This window comes from Hemitrygon akajei, chromosome 13, assembly GCF_048418815.1.
Source record: "Hemitrygon akajei chromosome 13, sHemAka1.3, whole genome shotgun sequence".
NCBI lineage: Eukaryota > Metazoa > Chordata > Chondrichthyes > Myliobatiformes > Dasyatidae > Hemitrygon > Hemitrygon akajei.
In genome coordinates this window covers 28,383,784-28,411,406 of record NC_133136.1, presented here as the reverse complement: position 1 = coordinate 28,411,406, position 27,623 = coordinate 28,383,784, and the positions used below count along the sequence as shown (strand labels likewise).

The following is a 27,623-nucleotide window of genomic DNA, read 5'->3' as shown; positions in this document are numbered from 1 at the left end:
CACAATGAGGCCATACTCAGTTTGGAGAAACGGCACCTCATATTCCGTCCAGTTGGCCCCAATCTGATGGAATGAACATTGATTTCTCCAGTTTCAGAAATTTCTTTCCTTCACCCTTCTCTTTTTCCATTCCGCTTCCACTTATCACCTCCCAGTGTCTTACTTCACACCCCCCTCACACCACCTAACTTCCTCCCTCATCTGGTTTCACCTATCATCTGTCAACTTGTACAGTGCTCCTCCCCCCTCCCCCTACCACCTTATTTTGGCTTCTGCCCCCTTCCTTTCCAGTCCTGATGAAGGGTTTCGGGTAGAAATGTCAATTGTTTACTCCTCTTCATAGATGCTGCATAACTTGCTGAGTTCCTCCAGAATCTTATGCATATTACTCAGGCTGTTGTAGTATCTTGGTATGAATATAAGGGTATTTCTGAAGTGTAAAAATCATACATTGAACCAACAGTGCTTAAAGTGATTGCCCCAAAGTAAAAGCTTTTTATTTACAATGTCAGCAACAGAAAATGCATGGACGTCTTTCATTTTTAAAAGTCAAAAACAAAGCTTCACAAGTACACATTGCTATTGATATCTTCAAATGCCTTGTTTGCATAATTTTTTTCTGAAGTGATTTGATTTTAAAAAAATCCATCCAAGCTTTCCATCCATACACATGGGAAAACTCATGCTACTAATATTCTCTTAGAATATTCATAAAATGACAGATATCAAACATATCACGAGGTTTATTTACTCACGCCCTGTAGCTGCTCATGTTTGAGGCAGGGCAACAGCCACATAGATTAGTTTGAATTGCAAAATTCCTTACAGTTTATGAATAATTATCCAAGTACGAGTTACTATCACACAATGAAATTATGGCACAGCCAAATTTCATTCATATGGAAGATCTACCAGAAATCCTATCCCAAATCCGAGGCATGAACCTACTTAATGCATCAGTAGATCTTCATAGACACACTTCGTCCAAAGAAGATAAAACATCCTGAAACAGAGTTTGATTAGAGGGAGCAAAAGCTCTTGAGGAAACCAAGAAGAATATGAAACCTGTTGCAATGTTCACTTACACCAAAACAGAAGGTGCACATACTTTGTGTGAATGAGATTTTATCAGGGACTTTTGCAGCAGAGCACCTTGAGACCTAATGCTCTTTAGATAGACTACCAAAGTGCCATCATGTGCTTTGTCAATCCTTGTTTTAATTTCCACTCCAATTTGCAACTACCTCGTCACAACGAGTACCAACTGCATTTATATAGCACTCCACCACAATGAACGGGCTCAAGGAGTATAACAGTAATATCAAATATGAATGAAAGGGAAGGGGAGGGGCACCAGAGAAGGGCAGATGAGGAAAAGTGAAGGTGTGTGAGGGGAAAATGGTACAAAGCTGATAGAAAAATAGAGGGCAATGTAGGATGGAAGGGTTAGATCATGAAGTTGGTTATAAGATCAGTACAACATCTTAGGCTGACGGGCCTGTACTGTGCTGTAGTGTTCTATGTTCTAAACTTTACATTGAGCTACAGAGAAGGAGAGAGGACCATCAGGGTAAATTGCCAAAAGCTCAGTCAGAGAGGATAAGGAGCCTCTTACAGAAGATAGATGGAAAGCAAAAGGTGGACGTTTGTAGAGTTTGGGACCAAAGCCAATACATGTGCACTTGGCTTGGCTCCCAAACTCTGTAACAATTTATATAAAGAAGAGATAAGCCGCCAGAGCTGGAGGATCAATAAAGACAAGGAGACATGAGGTTGCCAGGATGGAGTGTTGGAAGTGTCTGGGTCTATCGAGATATTTGAAAACAAGGCTGAAATTTTCAATCATAGGGCACCACGGTAGCATTGCAATTAGCACAAAGCTATTACAGCTCAAGGTGTTCCAGAGTTCAGAGTTCAATTCCAGTACCATTTGTAAGGAGTCCGTATATTCTACTTATGAACCGCATGGGTTTCCATCAGCTGCGCCAGTTTCTTCCCACAATCCAAAGACGTACCGATTGGTAGGTTGATTGGTCATTGTTAAATAGGTGGGTTGCTGAGTTGTACCAGAAGGGCCCGTTCTGCTCTGTATCTCTAAATAAATAAATCAAGTTGGAGCAGGAGTAAACCTGACTAAATACACATAGATGAATGAGGCCAGCAGCAAGTTCTGATGGGAGCTGTGGTCATTTTAAGTAGCATCCATTCATTCAAAGCTGGAGGCCAGTGGGGCAAGCATCAGAATGTTCAAGACTGGAGGTACCAAGCACATGGTGAGGGTGGTAGAGGCAGGTGCAATAGGGGCATTTAAGAGATTCTTGAATAGGCAAATTGATGAAAGAAAAATGGATAGCTATGTGGGAGGGAAGGGTTAGGTTGATCTTGGAGTAGGTTAAAAGGTCAGCACAACATTGGGAGCCAAATGGCCTGCACTGTGCTGTACTGTCTATGTCCTATGAGATTAGTTAGCCTGACATTCTGAAAGGGAATTGGGTGATGACTGGTATAATGGAAGCAGTATTGAGTGGCAGGCAGTGTGTCCTGTTCACAAAATGGCTTCAGATTTGGCATGGACAAGATAGGAGAGAAACAAGAGGATGAGAACAAATTCCAGGGTTATTAAATGTTGGTCAAAACATGCATAAATTGCAGCTCTTCATTCCCACATCAGAGGAAGTTCTCTAATATCCTAAAAGGTTAAAGGAATACATTCTAAAAGAACAAAGATAGATAAGATAGAGCCAGAGAGTCACACAGGTTTAGTTAAAAAACATCAATGACAATTAGAAGAATGTCAAAACTAATGAAAAGTATTAAAGACACATGTAGTAATCGCAACAGAAGACTTAGTCCTAGATTTTTCTATCTCATCTCCCAGCAATGTCATTGAAAATCACATTGGCAACTTCCCTGCATACACTAACCATTCCCCATTCTACTTTATTACCAGTCTCAAACGTTCAGTTGCCTCCAATTGATCATGCTGGTGGTATAGCCCATCTAGTATTCATTGCTCAAAACTTTTGTCTTCAGTGTACATTATGTCTGAGATCCAAGTGGAATAATGTTGACTAGAAGGGAATCAAGGATATTGGATTCGGACAAGAATGTGAGATCAAATATCAGATCAATCACAATTTTACTGAAAAAAATGGATCAGAGGTGTTTACAAACAGCTCCTCTTTTCTATTCAGTATTTTTATCCATCTCCCTAATGACTAAATGAAACCATCAGCATTGCTCTCAGTCTTGGCATCTGATGCTCAGTCCACTCTGATCTACTCTCCTCACTATCAACTATAGCCAGTCCCTTACATCACCTCCTGCTGATACCTTCATCCGTGCCTTTGCTGTCTCTAGATTTAATTACTGAGAATTGGATTCTAATACTTTCATCTCAGACCTCCCTTTAATGTAAACTTTAACTCACTTAATGCCCTTTGGAATCCATATTAAAATCAAGATACTTTATTCAGAACCTTTTAAAGCTTTCAGTCAATTGATATTTAATTGAATCTATTTTAATAATTTATTCCTGTAATGATGATGTCAGTGATTACTGATGTATCAGACATCTGCCTTGATGTACAGCTTGCACACTGCCCAAACATGGGTTGCTTCTCATGCAAGTCTTTAATTAACTAATCATCTGAATCAATGGGAATTGGCTTGTAGAAATTATCAGTAAATTAACATTTATCAAGAGTCCTGTCAACAATTCATTGACACCAAATCCTGTTAAAGAATTACAGCTAGGTTCTTAATAAAGTACTTCCTGAAAAGAGGTTCAGCTAAAGATATATGTTCGTAAAATCTCCAGAATTTTTTCGTACATTTCTGTTCAACCTAATATCGTGCATAATATCTGTGATGCTACTAATGGAGAGCATCTTTTCACTTGAAAGACATGGGTAGGTTGTTTTGTAATGTAGGAAGCCACAGCAAATATAGTTAATGCATGGGAGAAGTTACACTTCTCTTCTAAAAAATATTCACATTCTACATGAAAACAAAATAATGAAAGCTATACATCAGTGGGTGCTTGAGTAGGCCAAGGCTTGGAAGCAATAGTATATTCCGTCTCAGCTCGAGGACGAACTGGCAGGACCAGTCCTGTCCTGCAGGCGTGCACTTCCCGTTGACCATGTATAGTGTGGCATTAATGGTGACAATGGAGTAGATTGTGACCCAGATCATCCCGTGCTCTCAGCTGAAGGAGGAAGCATAGCAGTGGGTGACAGCAGTGGGGACCTGAGGGATAAAATGGGAAGCATGTGTTAGCTCCCTTCCTACAAGTGACAGATATTGCAAAAAACTATCACATTTCAAAGAGAGATTTCTGATGGATGATCATCAGTAAAGAAGTTTAAAAAATCATAATAATATTGGTTACTTGCGGTCGAAAATTTAGGTGTAAATTAAATATAAAACAGCATACTTGTCCATGCAGTTAAAAGGGGTGTAGTTACTGCTATCCCAGAGTGCACCACTAAACCTGGTAAACATGCTTGGCTGATTAAATTTTACTTGTTCACGAGCATTACTCATCTGCCAAGGAGCTTACTTAGATATAGTAGCAGAGGTAGCATGCTAAGCATTCTGCAAACATCAAGTGTGTGCATCAGGTACTTAATAGAATTACACAGAAAAGGAGCAAAGGGTTTTATTGTTCATTATTTTATTGCCAGAATCTGCCTTGATTTAATATTCTATGAAGAATATGACATCAGTTTACAGAAAATAAAATTGTTTACAAAGACATTTACACATCTTCAAGGTCCACAGATATGAAAGATGCAACAATGCAGTTTATAGATAATATAAAACTGACCAATTCATTTTGAATAAAATGTATTTAAAAACTATCTACAGTTTATGAATATTAACTCAAGATGACCTTTAAATAAATATCACATTATATGCAGATATTTCTAATTTATGCCAGTATTTACCGTCATACTGTATGGCACCTTGCATTTGCACTTAAGAACCATATCTATCAAATCTTCTTTTTCCCAGTATTCTCATATCATTCTACCTTAAAACACACATTATTTCCATCTTTAATTACATACTGAAACAGCAGCTCACAATCTAAACATTGACAGCACTGGCAAATGGATAATTAACTATTCATAGCATCAGTTGTTAACATTGTCTCTAGTGGTACATGCTAGAAGTGACAGAAATATATAAAAAAAAACCCAAAAAAGTCAGTTCAGTAAATATTTATTCATTTCAAAATGATGATCTCGCTCGAAGAAAGTCTGTTGCAAAAGTTCATACAACCAATTTGTTATTCAATTGCAGTATCACACATATCAATTATTAAGAGGACATCTCATTATGTTTTTTCATAATGAGCTTCCATTTTAAAAAGGCAGTTTTGATTCTCTTACAGCTGGGTTGGGAGTTATGCAATACATTCTGAGCCAGAATCGGATGGCAGAAAACACATTACATAATCCATCAATAAACTCGCATACGTATTTACACTGGTATAGAGTATTCCCATGGCAACTGCAATATTATTTGTGTGTAGAAATACACCAGGAAAAAAAATGACTAAGTCCTTCACTACTAAGTGAATAAATTTAATCACATTAATGGGAGCAGAAGATGTTTATCTACAGCACATGAGCTAATATAACAATGTGCTCTAATCTTGCTGCTGCAACTATTATCTAATGAGGAAATTACAAGGCACAATTAATTTAAAATATTCAATGTTTTTTCACTGTTATGAGTATATATATATATTCATTTCTTTTGTTAACATGTGTTACCAATTTCCGATTTTACACAAGCTTTACTGGGAACATTCATGTATAATTTTATATTCTCAGGTGCCGACTAAAATACAAGTAGCAGCATCTAAATAATTAATTTGCATAATAACATATTATTTTCAAGAACCTTTTTAAAACAGGCCTGAAAGTCTTAATTGATCAAATACTGTACAGGTATATTTATTTTATTTAATATGTACATGATTTGTTTAAAATATTAGCAATTCCTTAACAATTATATTTTAGAAAAAAAATGTTGACTTATTTGCAGTCCATTTCTTGAAAACAATATCCTAAATGTTTTATAGATACATAATTTTTGCTGGTCAAAGATGAAAGACCTTATTCACTGTACAGTTTATGTAGTTTAATTCCAAATGAACCCTAACATTTCACTACTGCTTTCAAAGGTGGAGTGTTCATAATGCCAACAACTTGTGTGTAAGAAAAATTATCTGAGCTTACCAGTGAGCAAGTCACAGTTTATAGTCTTAAGAATATAACATGGCAATAACTTTCCAAGATTAATAATTTTGAAGAGCTTTGGTGATTAAAATCATTACATAAATGCAAGCTATTGTCAGTATTCTATCACTGAAGCTTTAAAAATTATCTCTGAAAAAAAAGCAAGTTGTTTTAAAGCAGCTAAGAGCAGCACAGTTCCAGGTAGCATTCTCTGGTGTAAGCAGTAACTGGAAAATTCAAACTGCGGTGTTGTACAAGTGAAATAGAAACAGTCATGCACAGATGCTTATGCAGCCAGAGGGTCAAAATTTCTTTCACAACAATAGTGAATGAATGTTAATGCTTATACCAAATTCTTCTCCTACTATTTCAATGAAGACATGCACCAAATTAAAACAAACAGATCAATGAACAGCTATGTGAAATGCACCAAACATTCACAGAATAGCATCAGCAAATGTAATTTTTAACCTACTGATTGAATTCACCACAGCTTTTTAAAAAATTTGCAACTGTTACCATGAAACAGTAATGTTTAATACCACACCTCTAAGATTAATCCCTATCTCTGTAGGGTTCAAATATTTCCATTTTTAGGCAAATAGGACAGATCCCATTAAATATATATTGGGATAAATGATCATATACAAAATATCTTCTTTGGAGGTTCTCTTCAGTTGCCAGTGTGAGTCAGTGTTGACCTAATGGAACAGGCTGAATCACATTTTATAAGCTTCACAGAGATGCCGCTTCCAGTAGCAGGCAGCAATGTAATAAATGATATTTTCCTGAGTTTTCCAAAGCTAAAGGAACTGTCACAAATTAATAGCTTATGCTTCAAAAGAATTAATTTCATATTAGCCTTTCTTTTTTGCAGTGACACCTTTAGTAAACTCCCCTAAAGACCGAAAGTTTATAAAGGAACATTTGGTTCTACTGTTTAAGCTGTTGATAGACTGGATCGAACAGAATCTTCTCGCAAGTGGTGGTGCTTACCGGGTTCAGCTTCGTGCACTGGACCTCGTCTCTCAACGGTTATCCTATATTTCTTCCTGCAAAGAAAGGGTAGCAAGGTTGCAAAGTTTACTTTGTGCATGAGTGGTTTATTTTGCATTTTAACAGGGATATATTGCCAATAACAAACAACCTGCTGGAGCAGGCCGAGTTGTATCTGTGCGTGAAAGTAAATTGTCAACGTTTCGGGTTGAAGATCTACATCATCTGAAATATCAACAATTCTTGTTCCATCCACAAATGGAGCTCGACCTACTCCGATCCTCCAGCAGATTGTCTGTTGCTCCAGAGTTCAGCAACTGTGGTCCCTTGTTTCTCAGTATAGTTGTTGATACAGGAACACAGTTCGAATACTGAGCTAGCATTTCTCTTTCAGGTTATATACATTTAGTAATGTCTAATATTTTAATGGATAATAATTATGACTATAATACAGATCTGAATTTGCCATTTCATCTTCATGCTCTTCTTTCTCATATCAAGTTATTGAAAATGCACCTGGCGACATACCAGCCCGGGCTTTGAGGCATTAATGACAGTGAAACATACAGCTTCAGATGATCACTGTCAATTCTGTGAAACTGACAGTATGTCTGGTTAATAAGAATCCTATGCCTAAAAAATCTTTGGAAGAAATACCTTAAAATAAATATCTTGATTTATCTAAAAATTCTACATGTATCCCTGAAGAAATGTAGTATAGATTACTGGGTGCTCACTTCTGTGACAAAAACTTGATGACTTACACAAGATTATTCAGAACGAAAATCTGCACCAAAACATCTAGGTTTTAAAAATGTGTTTACTCAACAATGCCGAGCAACTTTTTTTTTTAGGCAATTCAAAGTCTAATATTTCTTTTCAAGGAAAGTAGAGTACACTTCTTTGCAAGTTATTCTAGTGAACTCCTCCGCACAATCTACTGCGAAGTGCCACTACTTCAGAAGGTGGAGTCATGAATGCTTAATTGAGGAGTAAACGAAAATTTGAACTGAAGGACAAATCAAATTATGATTTTAAACAATTGAAACCTTTAAGTTCGATTCAAATCTGGTCAGATTTCAAATTCTGATCGGCTTTCTGCAGCCAGTTTCAGATTGTTTGGGTTTAACATCTGTGCTATAAAAATGCGAAGCTGCATTTAGCTGAATCAGACAGTGAATTGTGTCTACAATTGTCAGAAGTCCAAACTGGACAAATTGGAATAATACTAAACAGATCCATCTTAGTTTCTTTTCAGATCAATCTGAATTTGAAATGGCTTCAGAGAACATTCCAGGACAAATATTTGACAGTGTTTGTTTCTGATGTGCTAGATTTCTTTACTAGAACACTTCCAAAGTCAGCAAAGAATGCTACAGGACATGCCTAATTTATAGAGACGTTTCAAATTGTGTGGTTTCTTTTTTTCCACATTTTAAAAATAATAGGGTAATTTTCCTGTGAAAACTTGTTACAGGGAATTCGCCACTAACACATGTTGAAATATGCTGTCTGGTTCATTGTATTGTGGTATGGTCAGGATTATCTGTCACAATCACGTTAGTAGAATTACTTCTTAATACTCAATAATGAAATGATTTATTATAGTGAAATATTTATTGGCATTTCAAATAAAGATTAATGAAAACAAGAAAAGTGTTTCCCTTTTCTCCACAGTATAGTTTCTTTGGTCATTAAGTGTGGTAACATTGTTAACTGCATTCACAAAGCTTTACTCTGCGCATTATTCCCAACAGATTACAAAGCACTTCCCTTTGAAATGTACTTATAATTTTGCAGAACAAGTCTTGATGAAAATATTTCTCATTCCCGTCTCTTCCATAGCTCTATCTTTTGATACTGCATCTTATAACCTGACTAAGTGGACAGTCTATAATCAAGTCACAGGTCTCTTATAAAGCTATCCTCATTCCAAATGCAAGGAGATAGGTGAAAATGATTATAAAGCTTTTGCCACAAGCTGAACGTCCCATTTTGATCAGTGAATTAATCATGTTACCAAGTTAAAGAAATTGAATTTATATATTGTGTTGGAAAGGAAGACATTTTATTGTCAAACATCATAATTGATGTTGCTCTCCAGAAGACATATCATGATAAATGATTGATCTGCAGAACAAGAAAGCAGCATCCTTCATCAAGGACCCCCACCATCCAGGCCATGCTCTCTTCTCACTGCTGCCATCAGCAAGAAGGTACAGGAGCCTCAGAACACATACCACCAGGTTCAGGAACAGTTATAACCCCTCAGCCACCTGGCTCCTGATACAGAGTGGATAACTTCACTCACTTCAACTTTGAGCTGGTTCCAAAATCTGGGCTCATTTTCAAGGACTCTGCAATTTATTATCAAGGTCTTATTTATTCACTTTAAAAAAAAAATTATTTGCATTGTTTGTCTTCTTTTGCACATTGGTTGTTATGTTGATTGTTTGCCAGACCTTGTTTGTGTGTAGTTTTTCATTAATTTTATTGTATTTCTTTGTTTATATTGTGAAGCCCTGCAAAAAAGTAAATCTCAAAATAGTTTATGGTGACACGTACATACTTAGGTAATAAATTCACTTTGAACTTTGAAATGGTTGATCACAGATCTGCATGCATTAGCCAGCATTCTCCTGGTAAAGTTTACCCATTGAGTAGGAAGATCTTAACTCTACAGCCTACTGCTGCTACAACTCCAAATCTTTTACTGAGGGACATTTGCGACCATCTCACAGTTGTCATCTGATGCTATGCAAGGGAAGTCACTGAACAACTCTATTTAAGAGAGCTAGCCATTGCAGCTCTTTCTTGCAGTGACTGAAGCAAGTCAATAGCTTTCCAAAGATTTCCAGTTTTCTCCTGGCTTCAAGTGGAGGCTTCTTGAATTGTGGGTCACATCTCCAAAAAGGTTCACAGCATTGGCGGATTGTGCCCCACTCAGCGGATAATATTCTGTCTGCCACATTACCATGGAAATCTGATCCCCAACACTTTCATTTTTTAAAACAATCTGATTGCTCCTGCCACCTCACCTTCTTTAACTCCTGCTGTCAAAATGGTATTCTCCATTCCGTCTCTCTCTATACCTCACAAACTTAAGGCACAAACAGCCTGTGCATTTAGTCTGGCTAAACACAGCAGCTGCACATATTAATGTACATCTACAATTCCTCTTGATGTAGAATATGATGCCAGGGAGAAAGAGAAGGTGGGAAGAGAGAGATGGGAAGAGAGAGAGAGAGAGAGAGCGAGGGGGAGAGAGTGAGAGTGAGAGCACGAGAGAGGGAGAGAGAGACAGCTGGAGAAAGTGCAAGTCAAGGAAAGACAATGTGAATAAATTTTTTACTCAGAGAGTGGTGAGTGCATGGAATGGGCTGCCGGCAACGGTGGTAGTGACAGATACGGTAGGGTCTTTTAAGAGACTTTTGGATAGGTACATGGAGCTTAGAAAAATAGAGGGCTATAGGTAAGACTAGTAATTTCTAGGGTAGAGACATGTTTGGCACAACCTTGTGAGCCGAAAGGCCTGTATTGTGCTGTAGGTTTTCTATGTTCTAAATAAAAGCAGTGAGAGTTTGCAGATTCAATTTATTTGTCACATGCATACCGAAACATACAGTGAAATGCTTCATTTGCATCAACAAAGTCCAAGTATGTGCTGGGAGCAGCCCACAAGTGTCACCATATTTCTGGCACCAACATAGCATGCCCACAATGTATTAAACCTAACTGTACATCTTTGGAATCTGTGATGAAATTGGAGCACTCTAAGGGAACCCACACAATGACAGGGAAAATGTATAAACTCCTTACAGGGAGTAGTGGGAATCGAACCAGTGAAGTGAAATTTATCCTCCGTGGGGATGGTGAATCTTTGGAATTTTCTTCCTCAAAGGCCAGTGGAATCAGAGTCTTTGTAAATTTTTCAGGAAGAGCTGGACAAATTCTTGAGAAGCAAAGAAGTGAATGATTAGCTGGAGTAGGTAAGGATATGGTTACAATTAGATCAGCTATAATCACATTAGATACAAGAATACATGTGAGAGGCTGTGGTTTACACCTAATTCATTTCATTGTAGAATGGTCATACATGTACAGTATACTGGGGATGCTATTTTTAAAAAAAGTCATAGTGTCTTCTTTCAGATGAGTGTAAAGATCCCAAGTCATTATTTATAAAAGTTATTTTTAATGTCTTGATTTTGGTATAATTTGTCATTGAATACCAATTTTGAGACTGAACCTGCTGGCACAGAACCAGAAGGGGTTCCATGCCTTCACGACCTAGTTGATGTGTGTACCGATACATAATGCATCATGCTGGTCTCTGATTCTCGCCCTGGCAGTAGTCGTGATGCCTTCATCGTGATGCAAACAGCCTCCGCGTCCTGGCATTTTATAGAGCTTGTGCGGCTGTGTAATATTGTAGCCTTTAGGCTGTCCCTGTCACATCCATTTTTAGGCCCTTGACCTAAATCAGCATAATTGCAGGACAAGGAGAGTGGGAAGGCAAGTGGATACCTCCATTTCCCAACACCTGTTCATTGCATCCTACTGATGACTCAACTGCTTGGTGCACTTAAACAGCCATATATCAGCTGGACCAACCTAATATGCAATCGCAATGCATGATAATTGCCATTGGTCTTAATTTGGTTCATCAGACATTTTTGGCACTGCGGGAGACACTGAACCAATGATCATATAACCAAATCATGGGTTCATCGCTAATAACCTCTTTGCCTACACTCAGATGGATTAGTTCAATTATAAAAAACGAGTTTGCTAGAATACAGGGTTCACTCAGGGCATCTCACTCAACTGTTCACTTACAGAAAGCTCACAAGTAAGCATTTTTCAAAACAGCAAGCACTCCTCAGGAGCTGTAACATTAAGGCTGTTGAGTAACTTAAGAGTGAATAATTGGAAATACTTCATCAGGCATTCAGGGTGTATATTTGTTGGCTGAAGCAATGTTGGAGAACTAATATGGAAATTGTGAATCTGAATTAAACTCTTGAATTAGAATATTCCAGCATAATATAACCAAGATTAAATATTTCCTTCTTAGTTGATTCCATTTTGTTTTGACATTTATAATCTTATGTTTAAAAGCATGACATTATAGCATGAATTATATCTTACCATTCCTCAGCATTCTGTAAAGTATTCCTGCTCATTAGAAATGTTATCTTGAAATTTGGTTGCTGGGCCAACAACACTTGGCAATCAAAATTAGCATTAGAAGTGGGACAAGGCCATTCAACCCCTCATGCATGCTCCATTACTTATTAAGATGTTTTACATCAGCACCATCTTCCTGCAGTAATCCCAGATCCCTTAATCAAAGTTCAAAGTAAAGTTTCAGCTAAGTAAGTGTATGTTGTAGTGTACTGCCTTGAGGTATATTTCCTTGCAGGCATTTACAGGGAAACAAGAAATGCAATAGAATTTATGAAAAATATACATAAACAGACAAAGGTTGACAAACAATCATGGGGAAAAGGTGGCAAACTGTGCATTTAAAGAAAAACATACTGAGAACATGAGTAGTAAAGAGTCTTCGAAAGTGAGCCTATAGGTTGTGATGCATTGGGCTGTGTCCACTATTTTCTGTATCCTTTAATTCTTTAATATATTTTTAAAAATCCATTGGTTTCACTCATTCAGGGACGGAACTGGCCATTCATAATTGGAAACTCGTTGGTTGTGAGTTGACCTCGTGTCAGTAGACTGGGCCTGGTCGTGCTGAATAAAACAGCATGGTCTAAAGACCAATGACCGTTCCTAATTAGCCAAAGGGAAAGATAGTTAACTCTGGCTACCTGTCAGAACCATTATAATAGGTAAACTAGATGAACGTTGTGCGTTGCTGTGATGAAATTGAATCACGCAAAACAGAAAACACAGCAGATATTGGTAATCTGAATCAAAAGAACTCAGCCAGTCAAACAGCACGTGGGGGAAGAGAAACCAGTGCAAAGAATCTCTGACTTCCTTCTTGTTCCATCAGTGCTGCCTGTCTGGCTGAGTTTGTCCAGCATTTCTGCTTTTGAGTCTTGTGAGCCATAGGCCCCTTTATGTTAGTTATCTACAACTGGTGGAAACAGACTTAGTGGGTATTACAGGGGTATGAGGAACTAACAGCCCAGTGGCATTAATTCAGTGGTTCTATGGTAAAGCCGATACAGGTATGGGCTGTATGACCTTGTTCTTGGCCATGACATTCTACATTTCATTGGCTGTACAAGAACCAACCAGTGCAGCCCATCTGGCCTGTCAGAAAAAGTTAAAATATTGCATTTTGTTCCACTTCTCATACACTTCAATGGTCTCATTCACGGAAAAGATTTATTTTCAATGAGCTCCTTTTAGGTTTCCATCTCCTTTAAACACTTTGAAGAATCTAAACGGGCCTTCTTCTGTGAATAAAGGAATTAATGCTTCTAAGAGGTAAGTTTCTGATTGTACATTCAAAGGGTGAGACTGCCTCCCACCTGTGTGTGCAAAATCGAATAAGTACCCTGTCAATTTCTAACTTTTAAGCACATCTGGAGAACAAAGCATAACCTTTCAACACCAGTGTAGTCATCGAAGTTAAGATTTCCCATTCTGTCTACTCCATCCTTCTGGCTAGTCACAGGCAGAGGAAGTGATCAAATAAATTCTTTCCTGTTCCAGAGGATTTCTAGTAATGAAATCATAGAGTTATACTGCCTAGAAACAGGCCCTTCAACCCAACTTGTCTTTGCTGACCGAAGTTCCTTTCTGAGCTAGTCCCATTTGCCCGTACTGGTTTTATATCCCTCTAAACCTTTTCTTTCCATGAACCTGTCAATTTTACTTCAATTGTTATTGTACCAACCTTTACCACCTCCTCTGGCAGATCATTCCATACTCTCACCACCCTCTCTATGAAAATCCTGACACCCAGTTACCCTTTAACTTTTCCCCTTTCATTTGAAACCCATGCCTCTAATTTTTGACTCCCCTATCCTGGGAAAAAGACTGTGACCATCCGCCTTCCCTATGCCTTCCATGATTTTATAAACATCTACAAAGTCACTCCACAGCCTCCTTCAATCCATTCTCTTCTTATAACTGAAGCTCTTGACCCCTGGCAACACTCATTTTTGCCCTTTTTGCATCTTGTCTAGCTTAGACACATCCTTCTTTTCTATTGTATGGTGACCAGAAATGCACACTGTTCTCCCAGTGTTGAGACATTAATGTCCGATACAGCTTTAACCTGGTGACCCAACCCTTTAATTCAGTGTTTCATCTGATGAAGGCAGGCATGCCAGACATCTTCTTCACCACCTTATCTACCTGTGTCACCACTTCCAGGGAACTCTGTACTTATACATGAAGGCCTCTCTGTTCCACTATGCTCTCCAAAGTCTTGTCATTTACTGTGGATCTTCTGCCAGTGAATGGAAGCTTTAACTTCCAAATATACATCTCTTCATATTTGTCTGAATCAAATTCCATCCACATTTCCTTTGTCCACTTTTCCAGTTGAGCCATATCCTGTTGTAACCTTAGACAACCTTCACTTTGGTGCCTTCTGCAAACTTAATATTCATTCCACCAACAGTCTCGTTCAAATCATTAATAAGTTTGATGAAGAACAGTAGACCCAGGACTGAACCCTGCAAGACACTACTGATCATAGGCCTGAAAAACTACCTTCCACTACCACACTCTGTCTCATTACACCAAGCCAATATGTATCCATTTGGCTAGATTATACAGAATCCCATAAGATCTCACTCTCTGGACCAGCCTACCATGTCGGAGCTTGCCAAAAGCTTTACAAACATCCATGTAGACAACATCTACTACCCTGCCCTTGTCAATCCTCATGGCCACCTCTTCAAAAACTTCACTGGAATTCACAAAACATAAATTCCCATGAACAAAGCCATGCTGACTATCCCTAAACAGTCCTTGCCATTCCAAATGGAGATAGATCCTATCTCTTAGATTAGAGATGCAAAAGTTACTGGAGGTGATTCTTAGGCTCACCACCCTATAGTGTTCTTATTTTGCTGCTCTCCTTAAATAAGGCCCCAACATTAACATGAACCAACCTCCAGTTCTCTGCTACTTCACTTGCAGCTGAAAAGGACACAAAAATCTCTGCCAGCAATTTCTTTGCTTGCTTTCTACAATATTCTACGATGCACTTGGTTAGGCTCCAGAGGTTTATCCATGTGCTTCAATGCCACAATATTTACTATCCTTCTCCCCTTGTATTTTCTGTATTCTTTAAATTTGTGGGAATAATATCAATGTTAAAATACTTCGGAGACTTCAAAGTCAAAGGTGTAATTCTGAAGTAACGTCCATGCATCAAATTGCTATTGCTGGCTCCCCGTGCCCCCAACTACTATCACTGAAAGGATTAGACAGTTAGATTTGGAAATGGCATTAAATTCAGGCTTCTTGAGAGGATAACTGCCAGCAACAGTAGTGCATTTACTGAACAGGTCAGGAGACATGGGCCCCTACTTCCGATGGATATGGGTGATTATATGACGCCTACATTATTGAAGGAAGAATAAAGGCATAGAAAACTTATGAAGTAGTTATGATAAATGGGAACAGGCAGACTTTGGTTTTTTGTGCTGCCCTTGTATTACCCTTTGCACTCAAAATTATAGACCCTGCCTTGGGCTACAGTACTCTGACCTCAGTCAGCAATGCTGCATTCCAGTACAGTTTATCTTCCACCATTAACACTAGAGTGTGATATCCACAGGGGAAATGAAATCATACAGTCAAACCTATGTGTGAAGCAGAACCTCTGGAAGGTCACAGAAACAATTCCGCTGAAAAATTCTTTTGCTGTTAAAGCTTTAAATAAAAGTTAGGAAATAACTTATTACTATAAAAACAGACTCCAGGGAGAGTGAGACGTTTCATGCTGTATTTTTCAATTTGACTTTTTTGTGCAGTGATATACGAGTTGGTTCTTAAAATATGCCTTGAATCTCTTTCAACAACAGCTGATTATTTAGCTCAGTAGAGGCTGTGAGGTAAACTGCTTGATGTTAATGGTGTTGGGGAGGACCTCTGCATGCTTCAGTCAGTTTATTCATTAACTTGAATCAAGCTAGTAGCCTATACAGATCCCCTTGAGCCCTGGCAACATCCTACTAGTTGAGAATCCTGTACACATAGAATCTAACAAAATGCCAAGATGAATATTGACAGCATTTTTAAAAAACTGAGTAAAAGACTTGTTTCTTAAAATGCCCATTCTATTGAAGTTGAAGAATAGGCCCATGCAGATACCCAGTGGAAGAAATTGACATTTATTTTCCTCATGCAGGCTGAGTTCCGCAAACAGTGATTCCTACCTGAACAGGTAAAAAGCGAGCAGTAGTGCACATCCCAGCAGTGAGCCGACTACAATGCCTGTGACCGCGGACTCTCCAAGACCACCTACACAGAACAAGACAAGCCATTATTGTTCGTACTGATTAGTTATTGAGATTAAATAATGCCAATATTCAGAAAATGCACCTCCCTAGCTATACTTTTGCCAGTTTAGAACTGGTTTTTCCGTAATTACTTTTCTTATAAACCTGTTCAATAACTACCTCAACTCCAATTTAAATTCTGCAATGAAATCATCAGCTAATCATACTTGGTTAAAAAAATGTAACGGTCACAGATTTATTATTAATAACTGCATGTTATGGAATTATTAAAATTTTCTCCCTTAAATGCTTGTCAGTTGTACACTAATTTGTAGACCCTGATCTTTCACCATCTCCCCCTTATCCATTTGCATTCAGCTTCAATTCTTATTTCCACAAGATAACTTAATTTTCTCAGAGACTATGACTCTATGAATAAGCTTTCTAATTTAATCTCTGGAACCCAGTTTTGATAATTTTGTCATTTTATTTAGAGATACAGTGCAGAATAGGCCTTTCCAACCCTTTGAGCCTCACCACCCAGCAACCCCAGCTAACCTCAGTTTAGCCCTAATCTAACCATGGGAGGATTTACGATGGCCCATTAACTCAGTCTTTGGACTGTGGGAGGAAAGCAGAAGACCCAGAGAAAACCCACATATTCCACGGGGAGGTCATACTGAGACTCCTTACAGGGGACGCTTGGATTGAACTCAAAGCTCTGATGCCCCAAGCTGTATTAGCGTCACGATAACCACTACACTACTGTGGCACACAAAGTAAAAGAAAGCTGTGAAATGCAATATAAATGATACTGACATGTGCCACTGAATGGAAATGGAGAAGATAGTTGAGCTCCATTTGGATCATTTTACACTAGAATGGATCTTTTGGCTGTATTTTTCATGAAAATATTATATATAACTTATGTCTAATTTATGATTTCTTCTTGTGAATGCTCCTTATATAATGCCTTAAATCTGTGATGCTGCTGAACTTTTTCATTGCACCTGCGCATACATGTTCTTGAGCATATAACAATAAACTCTGTCTTTGACTTTTAAGTGCAGAATGTTTCACTGGGATTTGAATGTTTGTTGACTGCCAAAATTATTTAGTGTCAGTTTAGTAAATTCTGAAGTGTTCAGTCACTCTTAAGTGAAGACTCGTTTCCCAACAACAAATGTGGGGCTATCATCTGTAATTTCCCTGTCTTCCTTTCCTGTCATTCTTAATTAACTGTGACATTTGCAGTTTTTTAAATCTGAAGGAATGGCTTAGAAACCACAAAATCTTATTAAGATTCTAGTTATGCCTACTTAGTTTTAAAACTATCTGGTGCTGGCCACTGTTTAGTTGCTAGTACACATTTTTTTCCATTGTTACTTTGCTCATTGGTAGTGAAATACCATGGCAGATTGTGATGATTAGTGTTATTAGTTATATTAGCTGGCACAGCACCTCACTTGTTGGAGTTGACAGGTTAATTGTAAACTTTAAATTTCTTGTAGTAGTGGGAAAAAATCCTAGGCAAGTTGATGGGAACATGGGTTGCTTAGACTAAGTATAGATACGATGAACCTAAGGACCAGCATCTGTACATACAGTATAACTTACTCATTTATATTCTCCCAAGTCTTTTTGAAATGAGAGAAAGTTTAATATTGGAAGAAAAATTACATGATTTACAGGTGGCAGGTTTGTCCTTGGAAAAACCACAGCTCGGTTCATCTGGAGGTGGCATTCCATTTGCCCAGAGAAGTCTCACATTTGGCCTAAGCTGAAAGGTTCCATTCAAGCCATAGTAATCAGCAATTACCTGTAATCAAGTAAATACAGGAAAATTAAGAATATGTACAATTGAAAGTTTCTTCACCCCTTTGAGGCAGATTCTGTGCATTTCCTCAAATCACTTTATCAATAATTTCCTTGTTTTATTATTTGGAGTTAAAAACCAACAAGCCCAACTTCAGTGCCATAAGCAACCTTTTCAGAAGAAGTATTGCCTACTAGATTGGGAAAAGTGGCCGTGTTGGGAAAGGGGTATGGACCATTGAAATGTAAACCAATGAAAGGACTCAGGATTTTGGAGAGGCAATATATAATTGGTTTGGGAAAGACAACTGATTTTATCGCACTCTGTAGAGTCATTGTATACAGTATTTTAATAAAGAAGGATACCATTTGGCAAATTGTACCAATTTCAGTAACCTCTATCTCAAGGATACATACTATAAGCTACATACACAGTGAGATAAAATAATTAAAAGTCTGTAAGTGGTTCAAAAGCATGTGCAATCATTCAGTGCATATATAGTAGCTCAAAAATAAATTCACGAATTTAGTAATGCAAAATTAACTGTTATTTACCAAATACCAGGAAGCAAGAAAGTAAATCTCTCCAATGGCACACAGTGAATATTATTACAAAGAACTCAGTGCTTTTGGAACCAAAGGAACATGATACCCAAGAGATGAAAAGAATGTGTTTTGTTACAGCTGCTGCAATAACTTATATAAGATAATACACAATTTGCACACTTTCTGACCACCTTGCAAAACCTCTTATTAAAGATTAATGTTTATTTACTCCTTTAATCCAAATTAGGTCTATGTCTGAAATGTTGTTGGTAACATGCAAAGACAGAAATGCGAATTAGCACTCCTCAACCTTTAGTTTTCAAGTAGTTAAATAAAATCATGCACAGATAAATACAACTGAATACAATAATACAACAATCCCAACCTTACCATCAAACCCACTGATAAGGGGGGTGCAGTTGTCGCCTGGCGCACTGACCTGTACATAGCGGAGGCACAACGACAACTCGCTGACACCTCCTCTTATCTACCCCTGGACCATGACCCCACTAGGGAGCACCAGTCCATTGTCTCCCAAACCATTTCCGATCTATCAGCTCGGGAGATCTCCCATCCACGGACACCAAACTTACAGTTCCCACACCCCGCACTTCCTGTTTCTACCTCCTACCTAAGATTCACAAACCTGCCTGCCGAGGCAGACCCATTGTCTCTGCTTGCTCCTGCCCCACTGAACTCATTTCTGCCTATCTCGACTCTGTTTTATCTCCCCTTGTTCAATCCCTTCCCACCTATGTCCGTGATACTTCCCATGCTTTACATCTCTTCAAAGATTTCAAGTTCCCTGGCCCCCACTGCCTCATTTTCACCATGGACGTCCAGTCCCTATATACCTCTATCCCCCACCAGGAAGGTCTCCAAGCTCTATAGTTTCTTCCTGGATTCCAGACCCAGCCAGTCACTTTCTATCACCACTCTTCTTCGCATTGCGGAATTAGTCCTCACCCTTAACAATTTCTCCTTTGGCTCCTCCCACTTCCTCCAAACTAAAGGTGTAGCATGTGGAGCAATCTATGTTCCAAGCCTACACCGGTATCTGTCCTGTCTTTTCTTACGTTACATCGACGACTGCATCGGCCCTGCTTCCTGCACACATGCTGAGCTCGTCGACTTCATTAACTTCGCCTCCAACTTTCACCCCGCCCTCAAATTCACCTGGTCTATTTCCGACACCTCCCTCCCCTTTCTAGATCTTTCTGTTTCTATCTCTGGAGACAGCCTATCCTCTGACGTCTACTACAAACCTACCTACTCCCACAGCTACCTAGACTATTCCTCCTCCCACCCTGTCTCCTGCAAAAATGCTATTCCTTTCTCTCAATTCCTCCGCCTCCACCGCATCTGCTCTCAGGATGAAGCCTTTCATTCTAGGACAAAGGAGATGTCTTCCTTTTTTAAAGAAAGGGGCTTCCCTTCGTCCACTATCAACTCTGCCCTCCATCTCATCTCCCATATTTCATGCACCTCTGCCCTCACCCCATCCCCCCACCAGCCCACCAGGGTTAGAGTCCCCCTGGTCCTCACCTATCACCCTACCAGTCTACAGATCCAACGTATAATCCTCCATAACTTCTGCCACCTCCTACGTGATCCCAGCACCAGCCACATCTTCCCCTCCCCCCCACTCTCGGTTTTCCGCAGGGATCGCTCCCTACGCGACTCCCTTGTCCATTCATCCCCCCCCCCCGCATCCCTCCCCACCGACCTCCCTCTGGGCACTCATCCCTGCAAACGGAAGAAGTGCTACACCTGCCCCCACACTTCTTCCCTCACCACCATCCCAGGCCCCAGACAGTCCTTTCAGGTGAGGCACCACTTCACCTGCGAGTCAACTGGGGTGATATACTGTATCCGGTGCTCCCAATGTGGCCATTTATACATTGGGGAGACCCGCCACAGAATGGGAGACCGTTTCGCCGAATACCGGCGCTCAGTCCTCCAGCAGTAGCGGGATCTCCCTGTGGGCACACACTTCAATTCCACAGACCACTCCCACTCCGACATGTCTGTCCATGGCCTCCTCTACCGTCAAGATGAGGCTACACGCAGGTCGATGGAGCAATACCTTATCTCCCGCCTAGGTAGCCTCCTTCCTGCCGGCATGAACATCCAACTCAGAGACCTCCATTGATACCCCTGCCCCCCCCCCCCTTACCCCATCCCTATCTATTATTTTAGTCTGGTTCTCTTTCTCTCTCTTTTTCCCCCCTCACTATAATCTCCCCCCATCCCTACCTTTCTTTCTCTTTTATTTCCCATAATTCTCCACCGTCCCCCTAGCCCATTTCCCTCCAGCCTATCACTTCCTAGCTCTCTACTTTATCCCTCCCCCCACTTCTTATCCCCCCTCGACCATCCCATGTTACTTCACTCCTGATGAAGGGTTTTGGTCCGAAACGTCGTCAATACCACCTCCCATAGATGCTGTCTGGCCTGCTGAGTTCTGCCAGCATTTTGTGTTTTTACAATAATAATAAAGTTTGATTATTACACTGTTGAAAGACATATTCAGCAAATCACAATAAACTGCTAATTCATTCCTATGCAAGTATCTATGATTATATCACAAAAAATGTCATTGAAAAGTAACTATATTAATTACCTCTTGTGTGCCAGTTACAGGATCAGTCATTGCAATCACAGAGAAATCTCCATATCGGTCTCCATTGGCATCAATTGACACCTGGCCTGCTATGCCTGATAAATGGAATGCGCCAAATGATGAAATCAATTAACTAAGCAGAGCTCTTCAATTCCAAATGAAACAAGAGATGATTCAACGGGTTCATGAAGAAATATACAACAGGAAATCCCATTCTTCTTCCAACATTTTTGTTGGCGTTCCCAAATAAATTGCCATTGTTTTCTAATGTCTGTGTTCACTCTGGATGCCATATTATTTTCTAATTTAGTTAATAGAATGCTGGATAATTCCAGCTATTAGAATACATGACTTTTCTTAACAGCAATTAGTTTAGAATCATTAAAATAATTTTGCCTTTGTTTTTTTTTAAGGCAAAGGGACTCTGAATATGGGCCAATTCAAACATAGATTTGTCTGAAATGTGTTTGGACAGACAGAGAAAATTCCACACCACTCCCTCTGGTGCACCGTGATGTGTTTCTCAAACAGGCCATGAACTGTGTCCCTTCCAAAGTTCAGTTGTTGAAGAGTTCACCAAGAGCTATACAGAACAACTCAACAACTTGGTTACTTCCATGTTGCCAGATCAGCCAAATGATATTACTCTTCCAAATGCCTAAATCACAGTAATAATATTTGCCTCTCTTGGAATTTGTGTAGCTCTTTAGCACCATAGAACTTCACCAAACTTCCCTGCAAGAAGAATCTGGTGCATACGCAGCCATATGCAAGCTTTAGAGGGAGTTCTGCACCTTTAACTCTTTAGCATTTCAATTAGATCATTATTGACATTAGCCTCAAAAGATCCATTCCATCTGATTTTTATATCCAACAAAAATGGATCTCAGTGCTGGAATGATTTTAAAGAACCAAAAGAGGAACAGGCTATTTAATTGTGCAATAAATGGGAGTTAATTAATAATTACAGGCCTTCTGGGAACAGTGATTATAATAGGTTAGAACTTTGCATTAAAATCGGAAGCGATTTACTACAATATGAAAATGGGGTTTTAAGTTTGAATAAAGCACACTAAAATAGCATGGTGCATTAGTTCACTATGGTAGATTAAGAAACTACATTAAAAGGAATGATACAAAACAAACATATAACAAATTAATCAATTGTTTTACAAGTGGCAAAACGTACTGTAATTCCAATGCAAAGAGTGGTCTAGTTGTGCCTACCATGAGAAACTGAAGGTAGTATTATCTCATAAGAAAAGATATGAATTGTTTCCAAAAGAGAAGAAAGCACAAATATTCAGATGGTTTCAGAATTCAGAAAAGGAGGACCAAAACATTGCTAGAGTTTGACGAAAATGGCACACAGATGGACAGGATAGGGAAGTATTCATTTGGTATCATGCCTTCATAAACAGAAGCATTGATTAAAAGAGTCAGGATGTCTGGGAGCAGCTACCAAAACATTATGGATTAGGGAGCACTTGGAGAACTGTGTACCATACTCCCATCATCCTAATGGAGGGTCTCTGCACAAAATGTTAGTTGTTTATTTCCCTTCACAGATGCTTCCTGATCTGTTGAATTCTTCCAGCATTTTGTGTGTGCTACTCAAGGTTTCCAGCACCTGCAGGATCTCTTGTGGCACTGTGTAATTTCTGTTTGCTACACTACAGAAATGCTGTGGTAGCATTAGAGAGAGTATGTTGGAGATTCACCAAGGTGTTGCCTGGAATGAAGGGCCTTAGCTGCAAGGAGAAACCGGATAGCCTGTGTTTGTTCTCAATGGACTCTGGGAGATTGAGGATGACCTTACGAAGGTTTCTAAGATTGTGAGGTAAAGATAGGGTCAATAATTTGAGCCTTTTCCCCAGCGTAGAGGAGTCTAAAACTGAGGATATAGTTTTAAAGTGAGTGAGGGGGTGGGAAGAGGAGTAGCTTAATGGAGTTCTGAGGGGCAATTTTTCACAGAAGATGGTGGTTATATGGAATAAGCCACTGAAGGAGGTGCCAGAAGCAGATATAATTACAACACTTAAAAGAAATTTGGACACATATTTGGATATGAAAAGTGAAAAGGGATATGGGACAAATTCAAGTAAAGTGGATCAGCGTAGAAAGATACCACAATGAATGTAGATGAGTTGAGCTTAAGAGTCTAGTTCTGAGCTGTACAATTCCGTGTTTCTATTATTAAACTGAAAGTACTGTCTATCATTTACACTACTTTGTATTCTAATAGACTAAGTATTTTCTTAAATCTTTAGTTGCTATCTATTTACAAACTTATGCTGTGGGAGTATATCATTCTGTGAATTGACATATATATTACAGTATGACATGCTATTTAAATATTTTCAGTTGCTGTTTCACCATTTACTGCACATCCAAAAGAGTTGAATTCAGACATGAGTTGTAAACTGGGGGGAGGGGGAAAGAAATTGAACAGATTTGAATTTTCAATTTGCTATTTGAATATGTATTTTAATCTGAATTCAGAAATAATCAGTGCCACATTACTACCAAACTAATTCAATGCATTTTAGTTGACTTGGACAAGACTTTGACTTGGACAGGTTGGGTGAGTGGGCAGATGCATGGCAGATGCAGTTTAATGTGGATAACTGTGAGGTTATCTACTTTGGTGGCAAGAACAGGAAGGCAGATTACAATCTGAATGGTGTCAAGTTAGAAAAAGGGGAAGTACAACGAGATTTAGGTGTCCTTGTTCATCAGTCACTGAAAGTAAGCATGTAAGTACAGCAGGCAGTGAAGAAAGCTAATGGCATGTTGGCCTTCATAACAAGGGGAGTTAAGTATAGGAGCAAAGAGGTCCTTCCGCAGTTGTACAGGGCCCTGGTGAGACCACACCTGGAGTATTGTGTGCAGTTTTGGTCTCCAAATTTGAGGAAGGACATTCTTGCTATTGAGGGAGTGCAGCGTAGGTTCACGAGGTTAATTCCCGGGATGGCAGGACTGTCATTTGCTGAAAGATTGGAGTGACTGGGCTTGTATACACTGGAATTTAGAAGGATGAGAGGGGATCTGATTGAAACATATAAAGATTATTAAGGGACACGCTAGAAGCAGGAAACATGTTTCCAATGTTGAGGGAGTACAGAACCAGAGGTCACAGTTTAAGAATAAGGGGTAGGCCATTTAGAACAGAGTTGAGGAAAAACTTTTTCACCCAGAGAGATGTGGATCTATGGAATGCTCAGCCTCAGAAGGCAGTGGAGGCCAATTCTCTGGATGCATTCAAGAAAGAGTTAGATAGAGCTCTTAAAGATAGCAGAGTCAAGGAATATCTGGAGAAGGCAGGAATGGGGTACTGATTGTGGATGATCAGCCATGATCACAGTGAATGGCAGTGCTGGCTCAAAAGGCCGAATGGCCTACTCCTGCACCTATTGTCTGTTGTCTAATTTCAACCAGATATACTAATATTATGCTTGTTTCAATTTACATGTCTGATTTGTTCAGGTTCTTAAGTGCTTTTTACCAAAGTCCTAGCTTTTAGAATACAGATGAAGTCCTTAAAATTGTGTGCTTGGTGTATTGAGGTAGACAAAGGTCCTCAGAAATGTATACGTCCTTACCTTCAAAGGTTGTATTCCACATCATCTGCACAATTTCTGATCCATTGTTTTTACTGTATCCTCGTTTCAGAACCTTTTGAAGTGCATTGGCATAAAGTACAATGGCATCATGGAACCCCTCAACAAACATGTTTACCTGCAGAAGACAGAAGCAGTCGGTGAAATGGAACAGTGCAAACTCAACCCAAAAGAGTGTAATAATGATGCATAAAGAAATATTGAAAATTAGTACCATCAGCCAAACTATTTCACAGTCTTTTTTGGAATATATTCTATCAAAACATCAGAAGTTACATGACAATTTGAATGTTAATTTCACTGCTTAAAGTCAAAGAGTTTTAGAGCAGCTTAATGGGTCACATTGTCTCTGGTGATCCTATTGCCTCTCTACACTATTCCTTTTATGTCGCCACTATGTCTCCTCTGAGTGCAGCTGTAATACTGTCGCTGATACGTGGTACAACTCCACCCCCTCTTTTACCTCCTCCTTTATCTTTTCTAAAACTTCAATAACCTGGTACATTAATCACCTGTTCCCGCCCCTCTCTCAACCAAATTTCAGTAATGACTAATATTGTAGTTCCATTTACTGATCCACGTTCGAAGTTCATCACCCTTACCCATAATACTCCTAGCATTAATAATACGTAACACTTCAAACTATCCGACCCATCATACCCATTATTTCGATTTTGCCTTTCAATACTTTTCCTGACATCTACCTTCCCTTACTAACCAGGTGCTTCAGCTCCCAGCCCGCTGCAAAACTAGTTTAAACTCTCTGTGGCAGTAGAGAAGGCTATGAACAGAAATATCGGAATGGGAGTGGGGATTGTAATTAAAATAGCCGGCCATTGGAAAATCCTGTTTATTCCGGGGGGGGAATGAAGGTGCTTGACAAAGCAGTCGTTCCCCCCCCCCCAATCTACTTTGGGTGTCACCAATGTAGAGGAGGCTGAATCAGAAGCATCAGTATAGTAGCTGACCCACACAGATTTGTAGATGAAGTGTTGACCCACCTGGAAGGACAATTTGGGACCCTGAATGGGGGTGAAGAAGGAGGTGAATGGGCAGGTGTAGCACTTCCGCTGCTTGTTAGGGATAAGTGCCGGTAGGAAGACAAGTTGGGAGGGAATCGTGAAGAGAGCAATGTCTGCAGGAAGCAGAGAATGGGTGGAGGGAAGGTAAAGGGGAAGGGATCACTTTCTCTGTAATTTTCTTGTCTACTATATGTGTTAAGTCATAAAATTATGATCTATTCAGGAGGTTTTTTTTTAACAGCAATATGTCCAGCAGAATGTTCAGTGTGGGAAAATGCAACCCAAAAGACATCAAAATCATGTTTAATTCCAGGATACACGCTATTTATATATAATACCAAAGGAGGCAATACCATATGAGTGAATTTCTCAGTGTGAATATATAATATTTCCAGATAAATATTCAGCCTCACCCTTCAAAGTGATACTGGTACTATCAGATTGTCTGCACATATATTTCAATGGCTTACCCTGAGGAATTATGGCAATATGTAGAAATCGGTGTTATAAAAGCTCCAACTAAAATCACAGCTGATAAATCTGAACTGATCCTCACAATTTTGGAAAGGTAGGAGGAACAGGACATACAAGAGCAATCTGGATGTGTGCCTAGCCCAGTAATCTACTCTCTCTACACTCATGACTGTGTGGATAGGCACAGTTCAAGCACTATCTGTAAATTCGCTGATGATACCAAGGTCATTGACCAAATCAGAGATGGCAGCCTGGAGGAACGCAAGAATAAAATAGATCAGCTGCTTGGGTGGTGTTGCAACAACAAACTCGCACTCGACATCAGCAGACCAAGGAATTGATTGTGAACTTCAGGAAGAGAAAGTTCAGAGAACACACACCAGTCTTCATCCAGAGGTCAGCAGTGTTAAGGATGGGCATCTTCAATTTCCTGGGTATCAACACCTCAGTGTAATTCGCTACAGATTGTACATTGGAGAACACTCTGACTGGCTGAATCACAGCCTGGTTTCTAGTCTCCAAAGCACAGGATTGCAAGAAGTTGCTTAATATTGCGGACTCTGCCAGTTTCATCATAGGCTCAATCCACACCACCATCTAGGACATCTTCAAGAATTGGTGCCTCAGGAAGGTGGCATCTAACATTAAAGACACTCTCCATCTAGAACATGCCCTCTTTGCATTACCACCACAGGGGAGAAGGTACAGGAGCCTGAAGGTCCACACAACTTTTAGGAAAAGCTTTAGCCTCCATGTTATCAGAGTTTTGAATGATCCATGAATTTATGATCACCAACTTGTTATTTTTTTGCACTATTTATTTTTGTAGCTTGTAGTAA

At 39.3% G+C, this 27,623-nt stretch overlaps 1 protein-coding gene across 5 annotated transcripts in view; it reads right to left on the bottom strand.

Moving 5' to 3' along the window:
* Nucleotides 1-725: 725 nt before the first annotated feature.
* Nucleotides 726-27,623, bottom strand: part of npr3 (natriuretic peptide receptor 3) — an 81,400-nt gene continuing 54,502 nt past the window's right edge. The window contains exons 4-10 of one of the 5 annotated variants that reach the window (XM_073064311.1): nt 25,271-25,406; nt 21,669-21,763; nt 18,365-18,503; nt 16,622-16,706; nt 11,070-11,202; nt 7,251-7,306; nt 4,159-4,251 (exon numbers count right to left, since the gene is read on the bottom strand). In XM_073064311.1, coding sequence (XP_072920412.1) covers nt 7,295-7,306; nt 11,070-11,202; nt 16,622-16,706; nt 18,365-18,503; nt 21,669-21,763; nt 25,271-25,406 — 600 coding nt within the window. In that variant the 3' untranslated portion in view covers nt 4,159-4,251; nt 7,251-7,294. Of the gene's footprint in view, nt 4,252-4,661; nt 7,307-11,069; nt 11,203-16,621; nt 16,707-18,364; nt 18,504-21,668; nt 21,764-25,270; nt 25,407-27,623 lie in introns of those variants that run through there. The other 4 variants (XM_073064308.1, XM_073064312.1, XM_073064313.1 and 1 more) reach the window with 4 other exon arrangements.